Source organism: Amblyraja radiata, chromosome 13 (genome assembly GCF_010909765.2).
Source record: "Amblyraja radiata isolate CabotCenter1 chromosome 13, sAmbRad1.1.pri, whole genome shotgun sequence".
NCBI lineage: Eukaryota > Metazoa > Chordata > Chondrichthyes > Rajiformes > Rajidae > Amblyraja > Amblyraja radiata.
In genome coordinates this window covers 29,610,317-29,632,882 of record NC_045968.1, presented here as the reverse complement: position 1 = coordinate 29,632,882, position 22,566 = coordinate 29,610,317, and the positions used below count along the sequence as shown (strand labels likewise).

At 42.0% G+C, this 22,566-nt stretch overlaps 1 protein-coding gene across 1 annotated transcript; it reads left to right on the top strand.

Moving 5' to 3' along the window:
- The first annotated feature begins 290 nt into the window (after positions 1 to 290).
- On the top strand, positions 291 to 22,135 carry rnf168 (ring finger protein 168). The gene is made up of 6 exons (XM_033031547.1): positions 291 to 787; positions 6,721 to 6,797; positions 10,104 to 10,280; positions 11,674 to 11,807; positions 13,008 to 13,080; positions 20,671 to 22,135. The coding sequence occupies exons 1-6, from the start codon at positions 469 to 471 to the stop codon at positions 21,778 to 21,780; spliced, it is 1,890 nt and encodes a 629-aa protein (XP_032887438.1). The 5' UTR covers positions 291 to 468; the 3' UTR covers positions 21,781 to 22,135.
- Positions 22,136 to 22,566: the final 431 nt, after the last annotated feature.

Sequence of the window (22,566 nt, the reverse complement as noted above, 5' to 3'; positions counted from 1 at the left end):
CTTTGTATCCAAAGTAGCTGAGACCTACAGCTTCTGTCCCACTGCTGCCCATGGTTATGCATCAACAGGTCCAGCATCTGTAATATTTTGCCCGTTAACATTTTCCAGAAGATTTGGACGTAGAAATGCTTCTGGAAATCTTGACAACACGCAGGCACGGTGCGAGGGGCGAAGGGCGAAGGTCGAAGGTCGGTGAGCCGTGAGCTTCGGGTGCGCAGCCGCAGTGCGAGGGCCGCTTGAAGAGCGCGCGCATGCAGGGCGAGGGGGCGCTGGTACTGCGCAGCCGCGAGTAGCCGGAATGCGTGTGCACGTCAGTGCGCAGCCGCAGTGCGGGGGGGCTAAGGAGCGGGGTATTTCAAAGCGAGTGGCGGTTTGGGGGTGAAGCCCAAAGATACTGGAGGAGTTCCTCTAGTATTTTTGGTGAAGCCGCTGCATGGTGAAGATCAAAGTCTTCTCCCAGCTGCCGCCATGAAGCAAAATAAACGGAGCGGCCCTGCGAAAGCCGAGGCCTCGAGTCCGCCGCCGGCCCTCAGCCTGGCCGAGTGCACCTGTCCGGTCTGCCAGGAGGTGCTGGCCGAGCCGGTGACGCCGCCGTGCGGCCACTCGCTGTGTCGGGGCTGCTTTCAGCAGACGGTGGCAATCAGCAACATGAACTGCCCGCTCTGCCGCCGCCGCCTTTCCAACTGGGTGCGGACGCAGGTCCGGCGCGGCGGCCTAGTCAACACCGAGCTGGAGCAGCGCATCCGCCAGCAGCTCCTTCGGAACGGGGTAGTGGGGTCGATCGAAGGTGAGTGAGTGTCGAAAGCCTTTTCAGTTTTCGTTTATTATTGTATGTACAGAGGTACGGCGAAAAGCTTTTTGTTGTTTGCTATCCAGTCAACTCAAATGTCACCGTGCCGTAGTTGGTTAAGTGACAATAAACGCGAACTTGAACTTGAAAGACAATACATGATTACAATCAAACCGTCCACAGTGTAAAGGGAATAACATTTAGTACAATGTAAAGTATGATTAAAGGTAGTCCAAGGGTCTGCAATGAGGTAGATGCCCTGGATGGTGGTATACTTGATTATAGATGCTGTCTTGAGGCTGTGCTTGTGATGGACTGACTGTTTGAGACCGGCACTCTAGCCTCTTGGATTAGTGTGTGTTGGAATTTGCTGTAGCCAGTCGGGATACTTCCTGCAGTATATCTGTACACGTTTGTTAGCATTTGATGATATGTTAAATCTCTTTAACCTTTTAAGAAAATAGAGATGTTAGTGTGCCTTCTTTGTGATTACATGCATGTGCTTGATCCTGGACTAATATGTTTAATGCCCAGGAATCTGAAGACTTCTAATAAAGATGATGTTGTCAGGGCTAGTGGGTCTGAGCTATATAGGAGGAGGTTGAGTAGGTTAGGGCTCTTCCTTTGTGTGCAGGAGGGTGAAGGGTGAGCTTATCGAGGTATATAAAATCATAAGAGGAATAAATTGGGTAAATGCACAGTCTCTTGCCCAGAGTAGGTGAATTGAGGACCATGGGACATTAAGTTGAAGGGAAAAGATAATATGGGATCTGAGGGATAACTTTTTCACACGATGGGTGTATGGAACAAGCTGCCAGAGGAGGTAGCTGAGGCAGGGACTATCCTGATGTTTAAGAAACAATTAAACAGATACATGGATAGGACAGGTTTGGGTGGATATTATGCCCTAAAATGGGGGAGACTATGTATAAACACAGCTGTAATTTCTACATGGTGAAACCAAAATGTATAAAAATACCCTTTAATAAAGTATGACAATGTGCATTTCAACCATATGTGATCTTTATTTTTATTTTTTTTCTATTACAAATCCTAAATTGTGGAGTATATGGGCAAATAAATAAATGATGGGCCTTTTGGCACTGTATCATAGAAAGCATCCTGTCACAACTTTGTTTGGAAACAGTTATTCCCAATACTGCAAGAAATGACAAGAGTTGTGCATGCTCTCCTGACCACACTGACCACTGTAAGGCATGTATTATCAATTATTTTACAGTTTAAGTTTAGGTAACTATCACATTTCCAATCCTGCAGACTTCGCCAAATGTGATAGTCGCTTAAACTTAAACTGTAAAACAATTCACAGAACACAAGTTTCAGGTAGATGCTTTTTACTTAAACACCATGGTGGGAGAGGGTACATAGACCTGCGTGCACACTTGGCTCACTCAGGTATCCGCTACTACCCTCTCAAGGAATACACAGAAGTACATGCAAGGAATACACAGAAGTTTATACACCTTAAAGCAGCTCAAAGCACATTCAGTAATTTTCCACTGTAACATGAAAAAGCCAGCCTGTACAGAGACATAATAGGGTTTTTTACTTATGTTTGAGGTTAAACAGCTGCTATGATAATAAGGCCCCATTGTGTGATAAGAAGGCATCACAGGATGTTAGCTCCAGACATTGGAATGTCTATTTGAGAAAAACAACTTATCTATGTTTCTGCGACTGTGAAGGCCAATCTGCAAAGCTTGTTTTTAGCACATTCAGCTTTAATGTGTCTGCTATAGCTAAAATAAAATGTTAACTACGACATTGGTCTTGGTGAGACCACACCTGGAGTATTGCGTACAATTTTGGTCTCCTAATCTGAGGAAAGACATTCTTGCCATAGAGGGAGTACAGAGAAGGTTCACCAGACTGATTCCTGAGATGTCAGGACTTTCATATGAAGAAAGACTGGTCAGACTCGGCTTGTACTCGCTAGAATTTAGAAGATTGAGGGGTGATCTTATAGAAACTTACAAAATTCTTAAGGGGTTGGACAGGCTAGATGCAGGAAGATTGTTCCCGATGTTGGTGAAGTCCAGAGCAATGGGTCACAGTTTAAGGATAAGGGGGAAATCTTTTAGGACCGAGATGAGGAAAAAAAATTCACACAGAGAGTGGTGAATCTCTGGAATTCTCTGCCACAGAAGGTAGTTGAGGCCAGTTCATTAGCTATATTTAAGAGGGAGTTAGATGTGGCCCTTGTGGCTAAAGGGATCAGGGGGTATGGAGAGAAGGCAGGTACAGGATACTGAGTTGGATGATCAGCCATGATCATATTGAATGGCAGTGCAGGCTCAAAGGGCCGAATGACCTACTCCTGCACCTATTTTCTATGTTTCAATAGGGTGATTTCACGAAAGGTCACTGGAGCGTAAATCCCCACTTACGTGACCGAAAATTTTAACTGGGGGACAAGCGTCACTTCCGGTACATGTTAGTGGATGGGAAAACACGCACTTTCACACCCGTTAAAAACATCGAAAACGGCCAGTTTTTGAGCTGCAATTAAGTGAGCCAGTCGGGGTGACCGTGAGGAACAGCTACCTAAATTTACAGTCCAAAAAAAAGATAGAAACTAAGGTAAATACAAGAGGGAGCTGAAGGGGCCAAAAAGGCGGAAGTGCTAGCTGACATTTTTCGTGGAGATTTAAAGATCCAAAATATCGGGAATTATCGCGTTTGCTCGCTGCATTTCATCAAAAGTAAGGCATTGTTGACTTTGTTATCTTTATTCATTTGTTAGATGAAAAGTATTAAAAGTTAGAAATCCTTCAGTAAAATTGCAAAATCGCCCATGGTTCTCAGGTGGGTTTTAACATGCAAAATGAACACGCTTCTGAAGCTCCATTTACCATTTAAATAATCGTAAACTCTCAATGCGTTTGGAAATCAATTTTACTCAGATGCAAACAATCACCCAAACTACTTATTTATTTTCATCTAATAACAGACAAGCCTGCAGCATGGAATGATGTCAACAATCCTGATTGGGCACCCACTGTGAGCAGGATAGACAATGTGCACAAGAACGCCATGCACGTGCAACAAGAAGAGAGAGGCTTGTCTGTTATTAGATGAAAAATAAATAAGTAGTTTGGGTGATTGTGCAGGCTTTAAACAAGAAACATTGAGAAATATATTCTGGCAAATAATAAAATCTCCTGATTTTGTCCAACAGCTGATAATTATCCCATTCCTTAGCTTGCATCTGAGTAAAATTGATTTCCAAACGTATTGAGAGTTTACGATTATTTATATGGTAAATGGAGCTTCAGAAGAGTGTTCATTTTGCATGTTAAAACCCACCCGAGAACCATGGGCGATTTTGCAATTTTACTGATGGATTTCTAACTTTTAATACTTTTCATCTAACAAATGAATAAAGACAACAAAGTCAATAATGCCTTACTTTTGATGAAATGCAGCGAGCAAACGCGATAATTCCCGATATTTTGGATCTTTAAATCTCCACGAAAAATGTCCGCTAGCACTTCCGCCTTTTTGGCCCCTTCAGCTCCCTCTTGTATTTACCTTAGTTTCTATCTTTTTTTTGGACTGTAAATTTAGGTAGCTGTTCCTCACGGTCACCCCGACTGGCTCACTTAATTGCAGCTCAAAAACTGGCCGTTTTCGATGTTTTTAACGGGTGTGAAAGTGCGTGTTTTCCCATCCACTAACATGTACCGGAAGTGACGCTTGTCCCCCAGTTAAAATTTTCGGTCACGTGAGTGGGGATTTACGCTCCAGTGACCTTTTCGTGAAATCACCCTATTAACCCTTACACAGGCTCCTAGCCATTGACTTCTCGATGTCTTGGGAAAGCAGCCAATGTAATCAGGACCTTTCCTTCTTCCTGCTACTATCAGGCAGAAGACACAAAAGCTTGGAAGCATGTACTACCAGATTCAGGAACGGTATCTTCCCCTCTGTTATTAGAGTTCTGACTGTACTTCCACAAGCTAAGCTACAATCCTGATTCTCTAACCTACCTAATTAGACATTGGACTTTTGCACTTTGGTATATTTTACATTGCTCTATCTTGTGTACTTCATTTTGGCTTGATTGTATTCATGTATAGTATTTTCTGATTTAATTGGATAGCATGCAAAATAAAGCTTTTCACTGGACCCCCCACACCCCCACTCTTCCCTCTCCCAAATGGTTCCATTATCACCTTCTTTATTTGATTACAGCACCGCTATCACCCACTGGCTCCTGTCTCATTGCCCCTCCCCCCTCCCCCCTGTCCCCCACCTCTTGTCTTAATCCTGATGCAGTTTTGACCCAAAACATCAACAATTCCCTGCCCAGATGCTGCTCAACTCGCTGAGTTCCTTCAGTAAATTGTTTGTTGCTTGAGACCCTAGAATCTACAGTCTCTTGTATCCTGTGTCTTTGAATTTTGTATTGAACATTTTGAAAGGTAGCCCAATGTGCTTTTGTTTTTTTCCAACAGGGAAAGAACCTTTAGTGGCTTATGAACAATTACTTCTAGAACTTATCTAACATTTTGGTGCAGTATTTTTTCCCTCCAAACCCCAAGCATCTCCTTCCAAAAAAGACATATTGCAGTGTTGCTTTTGGGATTTTTAAATATTAACAAAATTGTGATATGTTAAGATAGTTCTTAAGTTCGTTATAGACAATAGGTGCAGGAGTAGGCCATTCGGCCCTTCGAGCCAGCACCGCCATTCAATGTGAGCATGGCTGATCATCCCCAATCAGTACCCCATTCCTGCCTTCTCCCTATATATCCTATCTTTAAGAGCCCTATCTAGCTCTCTCTTGAAAGTATCTAGAGAACCGGACTCCACCGCTTTCTGAGGCAGAGAATGCCACAGACTCACAACTCTGTGTGATGTGCAGTGGGGTAAGGATATTTTCTTCATTCTCTCATTTTAAAGGCAATTGTGGGAAAACCATTTTTTGTATGTGCACCTAATAAAAAATAAATAAACCGTCAAAGTAAGCTGAAGGGGTTAGAAAGAACAATTAAAAACTGCTGATAAAGTGGATTTAAGGGGAGGAGATCTATATATCCTGGCTAAAGAACATAGAACAGTACAGCACATGACAGCTCCTTTGGCCCACAATGTCTGTGCCCATCATGATGCCAAGTTAAACTAATCTCTTCCTGCATAAGAACAATATCTCTACATTCCCTGCAGATCGATGTACCCATCTAGAGCCACTATCGTGTCTGCTTCCACCTGGCAGTGTGTTCTAGGCACCCATTTCCCTGTTTTCAAAAAAACTTGCTCCACACATCTCCTTTAACATTTTGCCCCACTCACCTTAAAGCTGTCCTCTGGCTGGCTACCCTATTCATGACTGTCATAATTTTATATTTATATATCAGGTCGGCATTTAGCCTCTGCTCCTGAGAAAACAATCCAAGTGTGTCTAACCTCTCGTAATGTAAGAAGATGATACTTGAGTAGGAAGATAAGAAAGTAAAATAGGAAGAGAATACTTTATAAAAAAAAAATTTAAAAAAAATCCTACTCTGCATAATATCCAGTATTACTTTGTAATTTTATAAGCAGATGAGTGCACTGTTATTGTACCCCTCCAAATAAAATGGGGTAGAATAATAGTGCACTCATCTGTTCATACAGTGAAAGTAAAGCTGGATGTTATGCAGAGTGGGCAAATTGCATGGAGGCCCATTACAAGGTGTGTTTCTATGCAAAGCTGTTGATCTTTACAAGGTGCTTGGATATTAGATTAATAAAATGGTTACTAATTTGTTAACAGGTTCTTTACTCCTTGTTCCACTTTCAAACTCAAATACCGAGTCGTTCTTAAATGTATTCCTATTCATCTCTAGTAAGGAATAATAATCTGCAGGGTCAAGTGAAATTGTTTACATGTAAGCAGTCAATAATTGATCCTCCTATTTTATAAGTTGGCAGATTGTGTCCATCACCTCAACTATGTAAACCTGGTGAGTTGCGACAAGAATATGAAGAGCAGATCAGTAAGGTGAGAAGTAGATCTCTATTCCATGCAACAATAATCTATTTGTGTGATTCTATGCATTTCTGTGCAATTTTAAGACTAGAACGTTTCTCCATAACCTGAGCATGCATGCTCTTTTATTGTCCACCAGTGAACTTACAAAACCTCAAACTTTGCTTTTAGGAACTGAAGAGTAGCTTTAAATTGGTGCATGTTTGCCTTTCTTTTGGTTGAACTCGAGTTTAGTTTTATTAATGAAAAACAGATCATATTTAATTTGTGTAATGTTAATTAAGGGAAATTATTAATGGTATCATACAACATAGAAAAGAACAGGCCCTTTGCCCATGATGTCTGTGCTGCACACAACGCTAAGCTAAATTAATGTAATCTCCCTGCACATGATCCGCACCCCTCCATTCCCGGCATATCTGTGTGCATATCTAAAAGACTCTTGAATGTCATTATTGTATCTGTCTTCTCCACCATCGCTGGCAGCACGTTCCAGGCAAAAATAACCTGTCTTGTACATCTTCAAACATTGCCCTTTTCACCCTAAAGCTAGGCCTTCGGGTCTCTGACATTTCCACCTTTCCCCCCCCCAAATTTGTCCTTTCTTGGTGTGGGCATAATCCAATCTAAGCATGGTGAAGAAATTTAACACTTCAAAGATTTCTACTTGCATATTATAGCAGTTTTGTTTGCCCTTTTCCATCCAATACTATGCTTTAAAGTATCTAAGCAGTAGCATTTTGTGGAAGGAAACAAAAATATCAAACAGACGACAATGCTGGCTTGGGTTTATGCATACAATGAAAGGGACCACATCCCCAAATATGTTCTGTGAGGGGCAATGATTGGAGTCAAAAGTACATTTGTGTAATCAGTCTGCTTTTTAAAGGATGCTGTAAAAGGAATATGAAAGTCTTTAATATTCATTATGACCAGTCTAGGCTAGGTAATGATAAAGTGAATACTGAAATTGGTTGTGGGAGGAATATTCTACCAACCAGCTAGCTGTTTCGTTAATAGGCATCTGGTTTGGAAGCAAGACTGGAATGTACACCTACATCACTGTCCAGTGAAATTAAGATAGAAAAGCACTGTTGGCATTTCAATTCAAATTTTCTAGTGGCATTGTATGGAAATAATTTTGTTCTATGACATAAATATTTAAGGTATTTGGCTCACGACTGGGTAGGTTTGATTACATGTTCACCAGGCAGGAATATATTTGGAATTTTGTGTTTCTTTTGAATCTTCAGTCTTCTGCATACTTTCCTTAATTACAGAAGCTGCAACTATGGAACAAGTGATTCATCACATTTACATTTTCTGGCACATTGTTGTATAAGGGAAGTTATTTTAAGTTGCTTCATTTAATCGGTAATACATTTCAGATTAACATTCCTTAATACGAAGCACAATCAGAGTGGCAAAAGTTTGTGGGGATTGAATGTAGAATGTAGCCACCTGTAATCTTGGTTCCAAAACTGCTTCTATTCTTTTGCAGTTTCCAATATTGTTTCATTTCTTTTAACCTGGGTAGAATCTGCTCCCCGACTACATTGTACATTCAATGCCAATAACATTGAGCCGTAGTGGAAAATCTCTGCCAGTAACTTCGTGCCCATTTCATATCTTTTGGGAATTCTTGAGCCCCATGAATACGGTACATGTGCCTTTTAATCAGTGTAACTTCATCCGACATATTATATAATGCAGGTGTGCTGCAAAAGAGTATTTCCCCTTTTGGCAACTTGTGGTAATTAGAAATGAATTCTAATGTTCACTAGACCCAGTGCGGACCTGTTGGGCCAGCTCCCACAACTCGTAATTTGAGGAAGGACATCCTTGTGATTGAGGCAGTGCAGCGTAGGTTCATGAGATTGATCCCTGGGATGGCGGGACTGTCATATGAGGAAAGATTGAAACGACTAGGCTTGTATTCACTGGAGTTTAGAAGGATGAGGGGGATCTTATAGGAACATATAAAATTATAAAAGGACTGGCCAAGCTAGATGCAGGAAAAATGGTCCCAATGTTGGGCAAGTCTAGAACCAGGGGCCACCGTCTTAGAATAAAGGGGAGGCCGTTTAAGACAGGTGAGAGAAAACGTTTTCCCCCAGAGAGTTGTGAATTTGTGGAATTCCCTGCCACAGAGGGCAGTGGGGGCCAAATCACTGGATGGATTTAAGAGAGAGTTAGATCGAGCTCTAGGAGCTAGTAGAATCAAGGGATATGGGGAGAAGGCAGGCACGGGTTATTGATTTGGGATGATCAGGCATGATTACAATGAATGGCGGTGCTGGCTCGTAGGGCCGAATGGCATCGTCCAGCACCTATTTTCTATGTTTCTAATATTCCACCAAACTGCGCATGCGAGGCTGCCGTGTTCAAATTTATGCTATTGTCGGCTGAAATTAAGTTAAAGTTAATAAACCCATGGAGGCGTTTGTAAAATAGAAGGGAACTTATCCGTGGAGCTGTTGTGGCCGCGTTGTGAGGACAGGTAAGTATAGGTGAAAGGGAAAACAGATGGCGATCTGGAAAGGGCCCAACTGTGCAGGCACGGCTGAGGGGTTCCTGTTGTGACGCCGGAGATCACCGTTATGAAGCGCAGGGGAACCCTCACCCACATGCATGGATGGGGGAGATGTTTTAAGTTATTTTAAGTTTTAAATACCCGTGGAGCTTTTGGGTCCCTGTTGTGAGGCCAGGCAAGTACATGCAACAAAAAAAAGAGAGATTTGGGGTCCCATTGTGACTCTCCTGCTTCCCCCAGCACTGGACTTTAAAAAAAATTCCAATTGCACTTCCCCAATAGTAAAGCCAATTCACCCTCCCGCTCCTATTCCTGCCAGGAGCTGGAGTAAGTGTTGTATGATGGCAACATTGTTGCAAATGTTGGGTGGAGTACTGTGATATCCCACTCAGGCGAAAACTTGGTGGAAGCACAGTGTTCCTGTATTGTACATTTGTATCAAAGTCTGTTGGAAGCTGGTGCAGCAAGGATTTTAACAGTAAACATCTTGTTAACGTTGGCTTTTATAAACCTTGAAATATCAATAACTTGTGAAATATAACATCAAATCTGAAGGAAACTTGATACGAACGACGACTTGAAAAAGCTGTTTACGATTCTGCAAAAAAATTTGCGCTATTGTGTACCGTTTTGGCATCGCTCCTTGAGATCACAGACAGACAGAGACAAACAAGTCGAGACTTTTAATAGTATATAGAGATATAGATAATTGATTATGGCTGGTTTATAATCTGTCGGATATTTCATTGGTAGATAATGAGATGCTTAATACTCATGTTTAACAGTTGCAGGCAGAGCGTCGTGCTTTTGAAGAAGAAGAACACAGAGCAAGTGAAGACTTAATTCAGAAGCTTTTGGCAGAGGAACGGGAACAGCAAATGCATGCAGAACAGAAGAGGAAAGAAATGGATGAACAACTAAAAAGAGATGAAAAGCTAGCAAAGATATTGAGTGAGGAGGTGGTAAGTAAAAATCAATGGATACGTTTGTTTTCATGTTTTGAGCAGATTAGAATAAGTTTTTATTGTCTTTAAGAAAATACAATCCTGGTTACGCACAGCAGTTGATATAAAACCCAAATATAAAACCCGAATGGTGAACTGAATTTTGTTCTGCAGCCATTAACATTAGAATAAATTCTGCAAAAAATTATGATGCTGCTGCACCCGCTGAGTTTCTCCAGCATTTTTGTGAACATTAGAATAAATTGCAGTTTATAATATGTTTGTGGTTATAGCAAATATTATAGTGTATAAAAGATTTTGGCAGTCTTTAAGATCAGTTGAGTCCCTAAATGTACCCTCTTGATGAGTGCTCCCTGCTGTATTTGAATAGGGAGTTTAAACAGAGTTTGTCTTTGGGATTAGGAAATTATGTTTTTCACTGGGGTATACTGGTCATAATGCGCTGTTCCATGATTGACTGGAATAGGTTTTATGGGCCTGTTGCTTCTTTCGTACATGCTTGGATGTGGGCCATTTGTTAAATCATGGGGATAGTTGAGGAAATGTCCCAACATCAGTTATTTCAAATATGTTCATAAACTCCTTCGCACAAACCTTTAATACAAATAAAGTGCTCTGTCACCCAATACAAAACATTTGATATTTGGCTACCTGACCACCATGGCCTGCCTCTAAGGCTGACTGTTTGATTTAAGGTTTGTTAAACTAGAATAAAGAATTCTTGCTATATCAGCACTATAATCTGCAGATGGAAATCGCAATTGGCAGTGATTACAGGATGAATTTGAGGTGTAATGCTATTTGCTGCAATTTATATAAATTTGCACCCTTTAGGTTACAAGTCCAGTACACTAACCATGTAGCCTTAATTTCCTAAATGTCTAAGTGTATTTTATGTGAAAGTACCCATCGCAATGCCTCAGTCACATTTATTCATTTGGACGTACAAATATTTGCTTAAGCCAACAATCAGAATGTCTTCCATGAGTTTGATTTCCTCAGTTTGCTGCTTAAAAATTAATTTGAAGTATTAATGGAATAACAGTTGATTTAGTCTGGGAGTCCGCTTGTCTGGCACCAGTAAAGCTCCTAGTCTGTCAGCTTAATGGCATTTTACTGTACCCAGTATAGTATTAGCACGAGCATACTGAATTTGAAAACTCAAGCAGAAATTCATGTATTGATGACATTTTCATGACAACAGTTTTTAAAATCTTTATGCCATGTCACTAGCTCCGTTGTTCAGTCTGCTGCGATAGGACAATTCTGAGAATGGAAGTATTGTGCACAAAGTAGGTAAATAATTGCTCCCAATTGATGTCCTTGAAAATGCAGAGTATAGCAATAAACATGATTGCAACATTTTATCTTTTAAATTCTCTCTCTGCAGAATTCAATACACAGGCCGACTCCAGAAAAACTGGGTGGGTGCACAAAATCAATTTCCTCAAAATTCAACTCGTCCATCTCCAAAAGAACTAAATTGATAGCACCAAGCCCGAATAATATGGAAGATATACAAAGGCAAGTAGAGGTGCAATGGGATTCTTAACCCAATCATTTCCGTACCGTGCTTAAATCAAGAGGAACTTCAGACTGTAAATTGGGCATTTGCGAGCTGTTGTCTGAGTTTTGGATGCATTTTGTTTAAAGATCTCTCCCATATTCTCCATGATATTATGGGCAAGTTGTACTTGTAGGGTATTTAAATCTGTATACAAAACAGAAAAGGTGGATGCAGTGCTGCTCATCTTTCTTGCTAATGGACGTTTAAAGTCCGACATGGTGTTCAAATAGTGTGAATAGAAGATGACGTGGGTTAGGTATTTAAATTGATTGCGCAAGTGCAAGGTTACATGCACCTCTTATGCAAGTCAGAGTGCCGGTATCATTATGTGCATAATTACAAGAGATTCATGGTTTAATCTGTCCATCACTGCTTTATACATCTGCACAGACAATCCTCTGGTTTCTGCATACTTCGATCCTTGATCACTGCCTGTATTAATCACTCCATTGTTGGTGATTAACGTCATCCCTACATTTCCAATTTGTTGAGCCGATCATGTGCACTCTTGTGTTGGGAGGACCCAGTGCTAAAAGATTAAAACACTGCCACACAGAAATCAAAATATTGGGGAAAGTGGAATGAAACTAGTTATCACAAAGAGGAATAAGTGAGTTGTATTGATGTGGAGTGATGAGCCCCAAGGATTCATCCTTGTCTACCAATTATTTACTCTATATTAATGATTTGGAAGGTTCAGCATGCATAAATTAAAGTGTTCAATAACATAAATTGGTGACAGAGCATGCTGCAATAAAGATATTTGTAGTCTGCAGCACAACAGAAATGGGTTGGGTAAATGGCAGAAAATGGAGCAAGTGGATTTTAATATCGGAAAGTGAGGCCATGCACTTCAGTAAGAGGAATCTCAAGACGGTCTATAATCTAAAACTAAGGTTCTGTAAGCTGCTTTCTGGTATGAGGGTTGTCCTAACACAAACAACTGAAGAAATTGGATCTGGTCATTTAAAACAAAAGTAAGAATTCTTAGAGTTGTGGAATTCTGGAATGGTAACTCTTATTTAATATTTTGCCCTGATATCTGTAGCCACATTACACTGGTGTTGGTTCTAATGCAAGTTCATTTGCTACCATTAGGCCAAGACTAACACCAGCCCAAGGTACAGTTATTTTTAATGTTTCCCTTTTTATTTCAGGTATTTATCCCCAACTTTGCCAAAGCATCCAACAGCTGCAATTAATAGACTGAGAAACAATGTCTCTGGTCCAGTAAGTGTGTGTGAAATTAATTATTTCAATTTTATATTGCATACAGTGCCCTCCATAATGTTTGAGAAAAAGACCCATCATTTATTTATTTGCCTCTGTACTCCACAATTTGAGATTTGTAATAGAAAAAAAAAAATCACATTAGGTTAAAGTGCACTTTGTCAGATTTTATTAAAGGGTATTTTTATACATTTTGGTTTCACAATATAGAAATTACTGCTGTGTTTATACATAGTCCCCCCCCCCCCCCCCCCCCCCCCCCATCATCCCTCATTGCAGGGCACCATAATGTTTGGGGCACGTGACTTCACAGGTGTTTGTAATTGCTCAGGTGTGTTTAAATGCCTCCTTAATGCAAGTATGCGAAACACTAAGGGGCAGCAAACGCTAGTGGGAGTTGTGTACAGGCCACCTAACAGTAGTAGTGGAGTTGGGGATGGCATCAAACAGGAAATTAGAAATGTGTGCAACAAAGGTAAAACAGTTATAATGGGTGACTTCAATCTACATATAGAAACATAGAAATTAGGTGCAGGAGTAGGGCATTCGAGCCTGCACCGCCATTCAATATGATCATGGCTGATCATCCAACTCAGTATCCCGTACCTGCCTTCTCTCCATACCCTCTGATCCCCTTAGCCACAAGGGCCACATATAACTCCCTCTTAAATATAGCCAATGAACTGGCCTCGACTACCCTCTGTGGCAGAGAGTTCCAGAGATTCACCACTCTCTGTGTGAAAAAAGTTCTTCTCATCTCGGTTTTAAAGGATTTCCCCCTTATCCTTAAGCTGTGACCCCTTGTCCTGGACTTCCCCAACATCGGGAGCAATCTTCCTGCATCTAGCCTGTCCAACCCCTTAAGAATTTTGTAAGTTTCTATAAGATCCCCTCTCAATCTCCTAAATTCTAGAGAGTATAAACCAAGTCTATCCAGTCTTTCTTCATAAGACAGTCCTGACATCCTAGGAATCTGTCTGGTGAACCTTCTCTGCACTCCCTCTATGGCAATAATGTCCTTCCTCAGATTTGGAGACCAAAACTGTACGCAATACTCCAGGTGTGGTCTCACCAAGACCCTGTACAACTGCAGTAGAACCTCCCTGCTCCTATACTCAAATCCTTTTGCTATGAAAGCTAACATACCATTCGCTTTCTTCACTGCCTGCTGCACCTGCATGCCTACTTTCAATGACTGGTGTACCATGACACCCAGGTCTCGCTGCATCTCCCCTTTTCCTAGTCGGCCACCATTTAGATAATAGTCTGCTTTCCTGTTTTTGCCACCAAAATGGATAACCTCACATTTATCCACATTATACTGCATCAGCCAAACATTTGCCCACTCACCCAGCCTATCCAAGTCACCTTGCAGTCTCCTAGCATCCTCCTCACAGCTAACCCTGCCCCCCAGCTTAGTGTCATCCGCAAACTTGGAGATATTGCCTTCAATTCCCTCATCCAGATCATTAATATATATTGTAAATAGCTGGGGTCCCTGCACTGAGCCTTGCGGTACCCCACTAGTCACTGCCTGCCATTGTGAAAAGGACCCGTTTACTCCTACTCTTTGCTTCCTGTTTGCCAGCCAGTTCTCTATCCACATCAATACTGAACCCCCAATGCCGTGTGCTATAGATTGGGTGAATCAAATTGGCAGGGATGCTGAGGAAGAGGATTTCTTGGAATGTATGCGGGATAGTTTTCTAAACCAACATGTAGAGGAACCAACGAGAGAGCAGGCTATTCTAGACTGGGTATTGAGTAATGAGGAAGGGTTAGTTAGCAGTTTTGTTGTGCATGGCCCCTTGGGCAAGAGTGGCCATAATATGGTTGAGTTCTTCATTAGGATGGAGAGTGACATTGTTAATTCAGAAGCAAGGGTTCTGAACTTAAAGAAAGGTAACTTTGAGGGTATGAGACGTGAATTGGCCAAGATAGACTGGCAATTGATTCTTAAAGGTTTGACGGTGGATATGCAATGGAAGGCATTTAAAGACTGCATGGATGAACTACAACAATTGTTCATCCCAGTTTGGCAAAGGAATAAATCAGGGAAGGTAGTGTATCCATGGATAACAAGGGAAATCAGGGATAGTATCAAAACAAAAGATGAAGCATACAAATTAGCCAGAAAAAGCAGCCTACCAGAGGACTGGGAGAAATTCAGTCCAGCAGAGGAGGGAAAAAAGGGCTTAATTAGGAAAGGGAAAATAGATTATGAAAGAAAACTGGCAGGGACCATAAAAACTGACAGCAAAAGTTTTTATAGATATGTGAAGAGAAAAATATTAGTTAAAACAAATGTAGGTCCCTTGCAGTCAGAAACAGGCGAATTGATCATGTGGAACAAGGACATGGCAGAGTAATTGAATAACTACTTTGGTTCTGTCTTCACTAAGGAAGACATAAATAATCTGCCGGAAATAGCAGGGGACCTTTAGATTCTGGAGCAGTTCCTGAGGTTTGTCTGACGAATCTTGTAGAATTTTTCGAGGATGTAACTAGTAGAGTGGATAAGATTCGACAGACATGATTTACCTTTCATAAATCCATGCTGACTTTGTCCAATGATTTCACCACTTTCCAAATGTGCTGCTGTCCCATCTTTAATAACTGACTCTAGCATTTTCCCCACTACTGATGTTAGACTAACTGGTCTGTAATTCCCCGTTTTCTCTCTCCCTCCCTTTTTAAAAAGTGGGGTTACATTAGCTACCCTCCAATCCTCAGGAACTACTCCAGAATCTAAAGAGTTTTGAAAAATTATCACTAATCCATCCACTATTTCTGGAGCTACTTCCTTAAGTATCTGGGATGCAGCCTATCTGGCCCTGGGGATTTATCGGCCTTTAATCCATTCAATTTACCTGACACCACTTCCCGACTAACCTGGATTTCACTCAGTTCCTCCATCTCATTTGACCCCCGGTCCCCTACTATTTCCGGCAGATTATTTATGTGACAGAACCAAAGTAGCTATTCAATTGGTCTGCCATGACCTTGTTCCCCATGATCAATTCACCTGTTTCTGACTGCAAGGGACCTACATTTGTTTTAACTAATCTTTTTGAGGATTTAATTTCAGCCTAGCTAGATGTCCTCCCCGCTTCCCACGTCTTTGTTTGCGGTCCCTGCGCCGCCTCCGGGCACTTCCTGTCGGGGAAGCTGGCCCGCTAGACCACGGTGTCTTGGCGATCTCCGGCGGCAGTTGAAAGTCGCTTCTGGGGCTCATTACGCAGAGACGGCCGAGCTCTAATAGCTCCTGACGGCCGTATAGAGTCTTCGCTCGGGTGCTCCGGGCGAAAACTAAGGTAATGATTAACAGAAAAATAACTAAATTACAAAAACTACGGAGACGCAGAGCCTCGCGTTGTGCACGCGACGCCATCTTGTTGCATGCACACCTCAACAGTTATGGACTATATAAAATTCTGCACCGATAATGTCACTACCCACAAAGAAATAAAGACCTTCCCTAACCAGAAGCCGTGGATGAGCAGGGAGGTCAGACTCCTACTGAAGGCTCGCGATGCCGCTTTCAGATCTGGCGACGCTGAGGGATACAGCTCATCCAGGGCCAATCTGAAAATGGGAATTAGGAATGCCAAACTCAATCACAAACGGCGGATTGAGGAGCACTTCCAAAACAACTCTGACCCCAGGCGCATGTGGCAAGGAATCAAATCCCTTGCCGATTACCAGAAAGTTAACACCCCTCCCCCAGACAACGCCACCCTTCCTGACGAGCTAAACCATTTCTATGCTCGCTTTGACCGAGATAACAAAACCCCAGCCATCAAAGTTGCTCCACCCCCAAATGAACAACCCCTCAGTCTCTCCACCTCTGCTGTACAAGATGCACTGAGCAAGGTGAATGAGCGCAAAGCTGCCGGCCCCGATGGCATCCCTGGCCGGGTGCTTAGGGCATGTGCTGGACAACTATCCCCAGTCTTTACCGACATTTTCAATCTCTCACTGGCCCAGGGTGTTGTCCCCACTTGCCTCAAGACATCAACCATCGTGCCAGTGCCCAAACAGTCAGCCACAGGGAGCCTCAACGATTTCCGCCCAGTGGCACTCACCCCTGTCATTGCTAAGTGCTTTGAGCGGCTGATCTTGGCTCACCTCAAAGCCAGCCTCCCCCCCCACACTGGACCCCCATCAGTTTGCCTACCGGGCCAACAGGTCTACAGAGGACGCCATATCGGCGGCCCTACACTCTGCCCTGACCCACCTGGACAACAACAACTCCTACATCAGGTTGCTGTTCATTGATTTCAGCTCCGCTTTTAAAACTGTCATCCCCGCCAGCTTGATCACCAAACTCAGCAGGCTTGGCATCTCCACCTCCCTCTGCAACTGGACACTGGATTTCCTCACCAACAGACCACAGTCTGTTAGGGTCAACAACCTCACCTCCACCACTATAACACTGAACATCGGCGTGCCACAGGGCTGTGTGCTCAGCCCTCTCCTCTACTCTCTCTTCACCCATACTGCATCCCTAAGTACGGATCCAACGCCATCATTAAGTTTGCTGACGACACCACGGTGGTAGGACTGATCAGTGACAACGATGAGTCAGCCTACAGAGAGGAGGTCCAGCACCTGACAACCTGGCGTGCCAATAATAACCTCGTCCTCAACTCCAAGAAGACGAAGGAACTTATTGTCGACTTCAGGAAGGTCAGAGGGGGCAGACATACCCCCATCCATATAAACGGGACTGAGGTGGAGCGCGTCTCCAGCTACAAATTCCTCGGGGTACACATCTCGGAGGATTTGTCCTGGTCCCTCAACACCTCCAAGCTGATCAAAAAGGCACAGCAGCGCCTTTAGTTCCTGAGGAGGCTCAAGAAAGCCCACCTGTCCCCCCAGATCCTGACCAACTTCTACCGGTGTACCATCGAGAGCATCCTGACCGCCTGCTTCACGGTATGGTACAGCAGCTGCACTGTTGCGGACAGGAAGGCACTACAACGGGTGGTGAAAACCGCGCAGCACATCGGTGCCCCGCTCCCTGCCATGGATGCCCTCCACCGAAAACGGTGTCTGAAACGGGCTGGGAAGATCATTAAAGACCCCTCCCACCCCAACCATGGACTGTTTGCCCTCCTCCCATCAGGGAGGCGGTACAGGAGCCTCAGGTCTCGTACCAGTAGGATGAGGAACAGCTTCTACAATCATACCGTCGCATTGCTGAACTTGGAGTCCCGCCGATAGATTCCTCCGGTCCCTCCGTCCCCATTGTTTAATTATTCTGTATTTTTTATTATTCTGTATCCTCTTTTTTTAAAATTTCTATATTGCACTACTACGGACTGACGCAAAACTGCATTTCGTTGTACCCATACTCAGTATTTGTGCAATGACATTAAAATTGAATTGAATTGAATTGAATTGAATTTCTCTTCACATATCTATAAAAACTTTTGCAGTCAGTTTTTATGTTCCCTGCCAGTATTCTTTCATAATCTATTTTCCCTTTCCTAATTAAGCCCTTTGTCCTCCTCTGCTGGACTCTGAATTTCTAGTTCCCTTGTCTTTAATTGAGCTCTTTCCAGTCAAATGAAATGAAATAAAGTAATTAAGAAGCAAAGAAGACAGCTTCAGGGCACAGGTTTGGAAAGTTTCACTAACTGAACAGATACACCAGAGCTAGTAAAACCGATTGAGTCTTTCAACAAATTTGGGTGGGAGAGGTAGCCAGAATAACGTGTCTGTGGATATTAGGTGCTGTAACCTATCGCTTGTCAAGAATGCAAGATTGTAGAAATTGTTGTCAAGTGGTGAAATGTTTGAATTCTATAGGGATGGCTGAAGTAGTAACAATGCAGGGATCAGTGGTCTGAGTGGTGAGGGAGGGAGGCCCCCAAGTGCAACCGACGCAAGGACAATTCTGTGTACCCCATGACGAGTAGGGGAGGGACAGGATTGGCAACTTAGTGTTCCAGGGTACAGGTGCGACAGTGGAAGAAAGAGGAGGGGCAGTTGTATTTTGGATTACGGAGAACATCATGGCAATAGATGATGATAGGGGATCTTCCAGTGAGACTTTGAGTGGAGCTAAGAAATAAGAAGGGGATGATCACCTTAATGTTGTACAATAGACCAACAGCAATTGGAGGAACAAATATGCAGGGTATTTGTGGAGAGTGGCTAGAATAATAGGATTATCCTAGTTGGGGATTTTAACTTTATATATAGACTGGGAGTGAGATGGTATAATGGCTTGCAGAAATCAAACAATTCCTCTGAACTCTACTCGATATAAGAATAATTTTGGCTAGGTTGTGGCAGAAGGAGCATGTGGGACCACCTGTGAGATGGAGTTATTGAAGATTGGATAGATTGGATGTCTATTGGGATTGCTTTAATGCAGGGAAAATTTCACATCCAAGTTCAGTCCAACAAGATTGAGTAGGGCAAAACCAACATCTGAGTTTACCCTCTTTCTCCTTGTGACCAGTTGTGTAAGGCTTTTGTGTAAGGTCCTTGTGACCAGTTTATGTAAAGTAACCCTGGAAAGCTTACCCCCCAGTCTAGTTCAATCAAAAACCACTGAGTCAAGCACTGGAACAACTAAACTTTATTTTTGGATTGAACAGCAAATTCCCCTATACGATACCTAAACCACCACGGGTTCGATCCTTGTCTCTGCCTGGCCAACCCCTTCAGCCTCGTACAAGCAGACGCACTCCAAAAGGTCACACAGTCCCAAGCATTCTTCCAGAAGATCGACACCGATCTAAGATGGAGACACCTTTTATAGGTCTTCGAACCTTGTGGGGCTGAACTACATAGGGGTGGTCTCTTTACAATCCAATCAAACATGTTAATCACATCAATACATTATTGACAGTTCCCAAAACCAATTACAGTCTCCCATACATTGTTTCTAGGAGAAGCTTCTGGAAGGAAGCTAACTTAACTTAATAATGCAACATTTACCCTGGAATTCAAACAAATCCTGTCGGGGCTTAACACTTTAACCAATCAACAAACAGCAGGGTAACTGTCTAGCTACATTATTTACAATGCTTTTGCAGTAATCCAATCAACTTCATGCATTTTACACTTCTTTGGAGGTCCTTTGCAAAAATCTAATTCATACTGACAATTGAAGAGATACATTTCTTATCTGCAAAACTGATCTGGGACCTAGACTTACTGGCACCATTCAGCAGCTTGTCGTGTTACCTACAGAAACACAGACTTGACCAAAGATGGCCTAGCAATGCATGAATCCTTTACTAAATTTTGGTTCTATTCCTGTTCCTTTTTGGCCAGGATTTACAGAATGTTGGCCTTTTAGATTTTGAACTCTAACAGCTCTCCATATTGCACAATGAAGCCCAGTAAAATTGGCCAAAATTTCTTAAAGCTGATGTGAATTGACCACCGTACAAAATTAATAGTATTTTGTCCCCATCTCCGATACCAACCGCTGCTGAATATCACAGCTTTTCTGGATTGTGCTAAAATTCAAGTTAGACAAGAGATGGCAAACTCTAATATGAGCAGTTTTTTAAGCAAATATTCCCTTGAACTTGAATAAAGCTAATTAGATGTTTTGTTTTTTTTCAGGAGATTACATCTGAGGCAGTTGAACTAATTTCAAGCGGTAGCTCTACTACAAGTATTCATCTATTCAATTGTGATAAAGAAGAGACGGTCTCCAGTTCGGACCATTCAGAATTGGTACAGTTTATTGAAGGAACTCCTGATGAAGCCATCACAGATGGTCAAATGGAGTATACCAGTCAGTGCAGTTCAGAGCACAATGAAAGTGAGATGCTAGAAGCTTGCAGCAGTGCACAGAATGTTGGCAAGTCCAAGAAAAATTTAACACTTATAGAATTGAAGATGAATTCAATTAATTGTAATGACAATCTGGTGGATTTTGCAGTTGTGCCAATTTTAAATAATGAACTTGAGACAGCATGTTCTAGTGCAGGTTGTAGTTCAACTAATGTGGACCATGCAACAGTCCAAAATTTGATACAAGATGAAACTGCAGAGCATGAAATTTTGAGCCAAAGCCCCTTTAAAATGACAACAGTTGTGAAAAGAAAAGCATGTAATTCCTCAGAAGTTTCTACATCTACTGGTGTCTCGATTAAAAAGAGAAAAATTTGTCCCGAAAACCATAATGAGCCCAGTGAGAACCCTCAATTTTGCCACAATATGTTTAATCATGAGCATCTTGCAGGCTGGGAGAGTCAACTTTTAGATAAGTGCAAAATGGAAGAGAAGGATCGATTGTTGGCCATAAAAATACAGAAAGAACTTGATAAAGAGATGCAGACTGTTCATAGGACAAGGGGGACACCTGATGAATATTCGCTTCGGACCAAGAAATTGCCAACAAATTGTGAACAAAAGATGCTTGCAAAAAATATAACTCCACTGACAACACCAGAGAGCCATCGAACCTCTAAAACCCCATCAAGATCACAGTCCAGCACCAGTAATAAGCAAGCCATGCTCAAGAATAACTCGTCTAAGACATGCAAACGGAGAAGTAGAATCTTTCAGGTTCCAACAGGGCTCTTTAACAATCAAAAGGCCCAATGTCAGAGACCGCTAGCTTCCATGGATGCTAATTCTCCTGCATTGACTACTGTCGGTGAACTAAGAAACAGTAGAAAACAACAGACTATTATTGATATGTTCCAGAAATGTAACTCTAAATAGGCTTGTGCAAAGAATTTGACAATTTTGCCACGTCCAGATTAGAATTTAAGAGTTTATTCTTTGCTTCGCAGATTGTCTGAATTCATTTTCCTGCCAGTCTGTAGAACTGCAGAATTCATTTTCCTGACAGTCTGCACTTCAAACGCCCTGTTTAAATTTATTGGGGGTGGTTTTTACCAATTTTGCTTACTTTCTGTGGTTTCTCAACACTGAAGTAATTGTCCAGTTCCTTAACAGTGCTGCATTTTCATGCATTAGCAAAAAAAAAGCCATAATAGTTCTGTTTAACTGTCAAAGATTCAGTGCAGTTTAAGTTGTTTAGTTCTTATAATAAATAAAGCATAATGAGAATCAATCTTTGTTTCATTACTGCATCCCAACACCTTGCCTCAGTGTTTCGCAGTATTGTTTCTGAAAGGCTGACATTTAATAGAATGGATATCTACATTTGAGAACTCATTTGACACATTTATCTGTTTTGTAGTAAATGCCTACTATTTTCTGTGTGCTTAAGCAAAGCAAGAATTTCATTGTCCTATACAGGGACACATGACAATAAACTCACTTGAACTTGAACTTGAAATTTGTAGAAATTGAATTAATATAATTAAAAACTGAACATTTGGAGTTTGAGAGAAAAATGGTATGGTGGAGGTCATGAATAGCAGCTTTAACAGGTTATGTAGCATAGCTTTAGCAAAAAGAACAGATCATTTCCAGAATTTGAATGGATGATACTGAAGCTAAAAATAGGGTAGGGGCGATGGTGAAAATAAGTTGTATTTA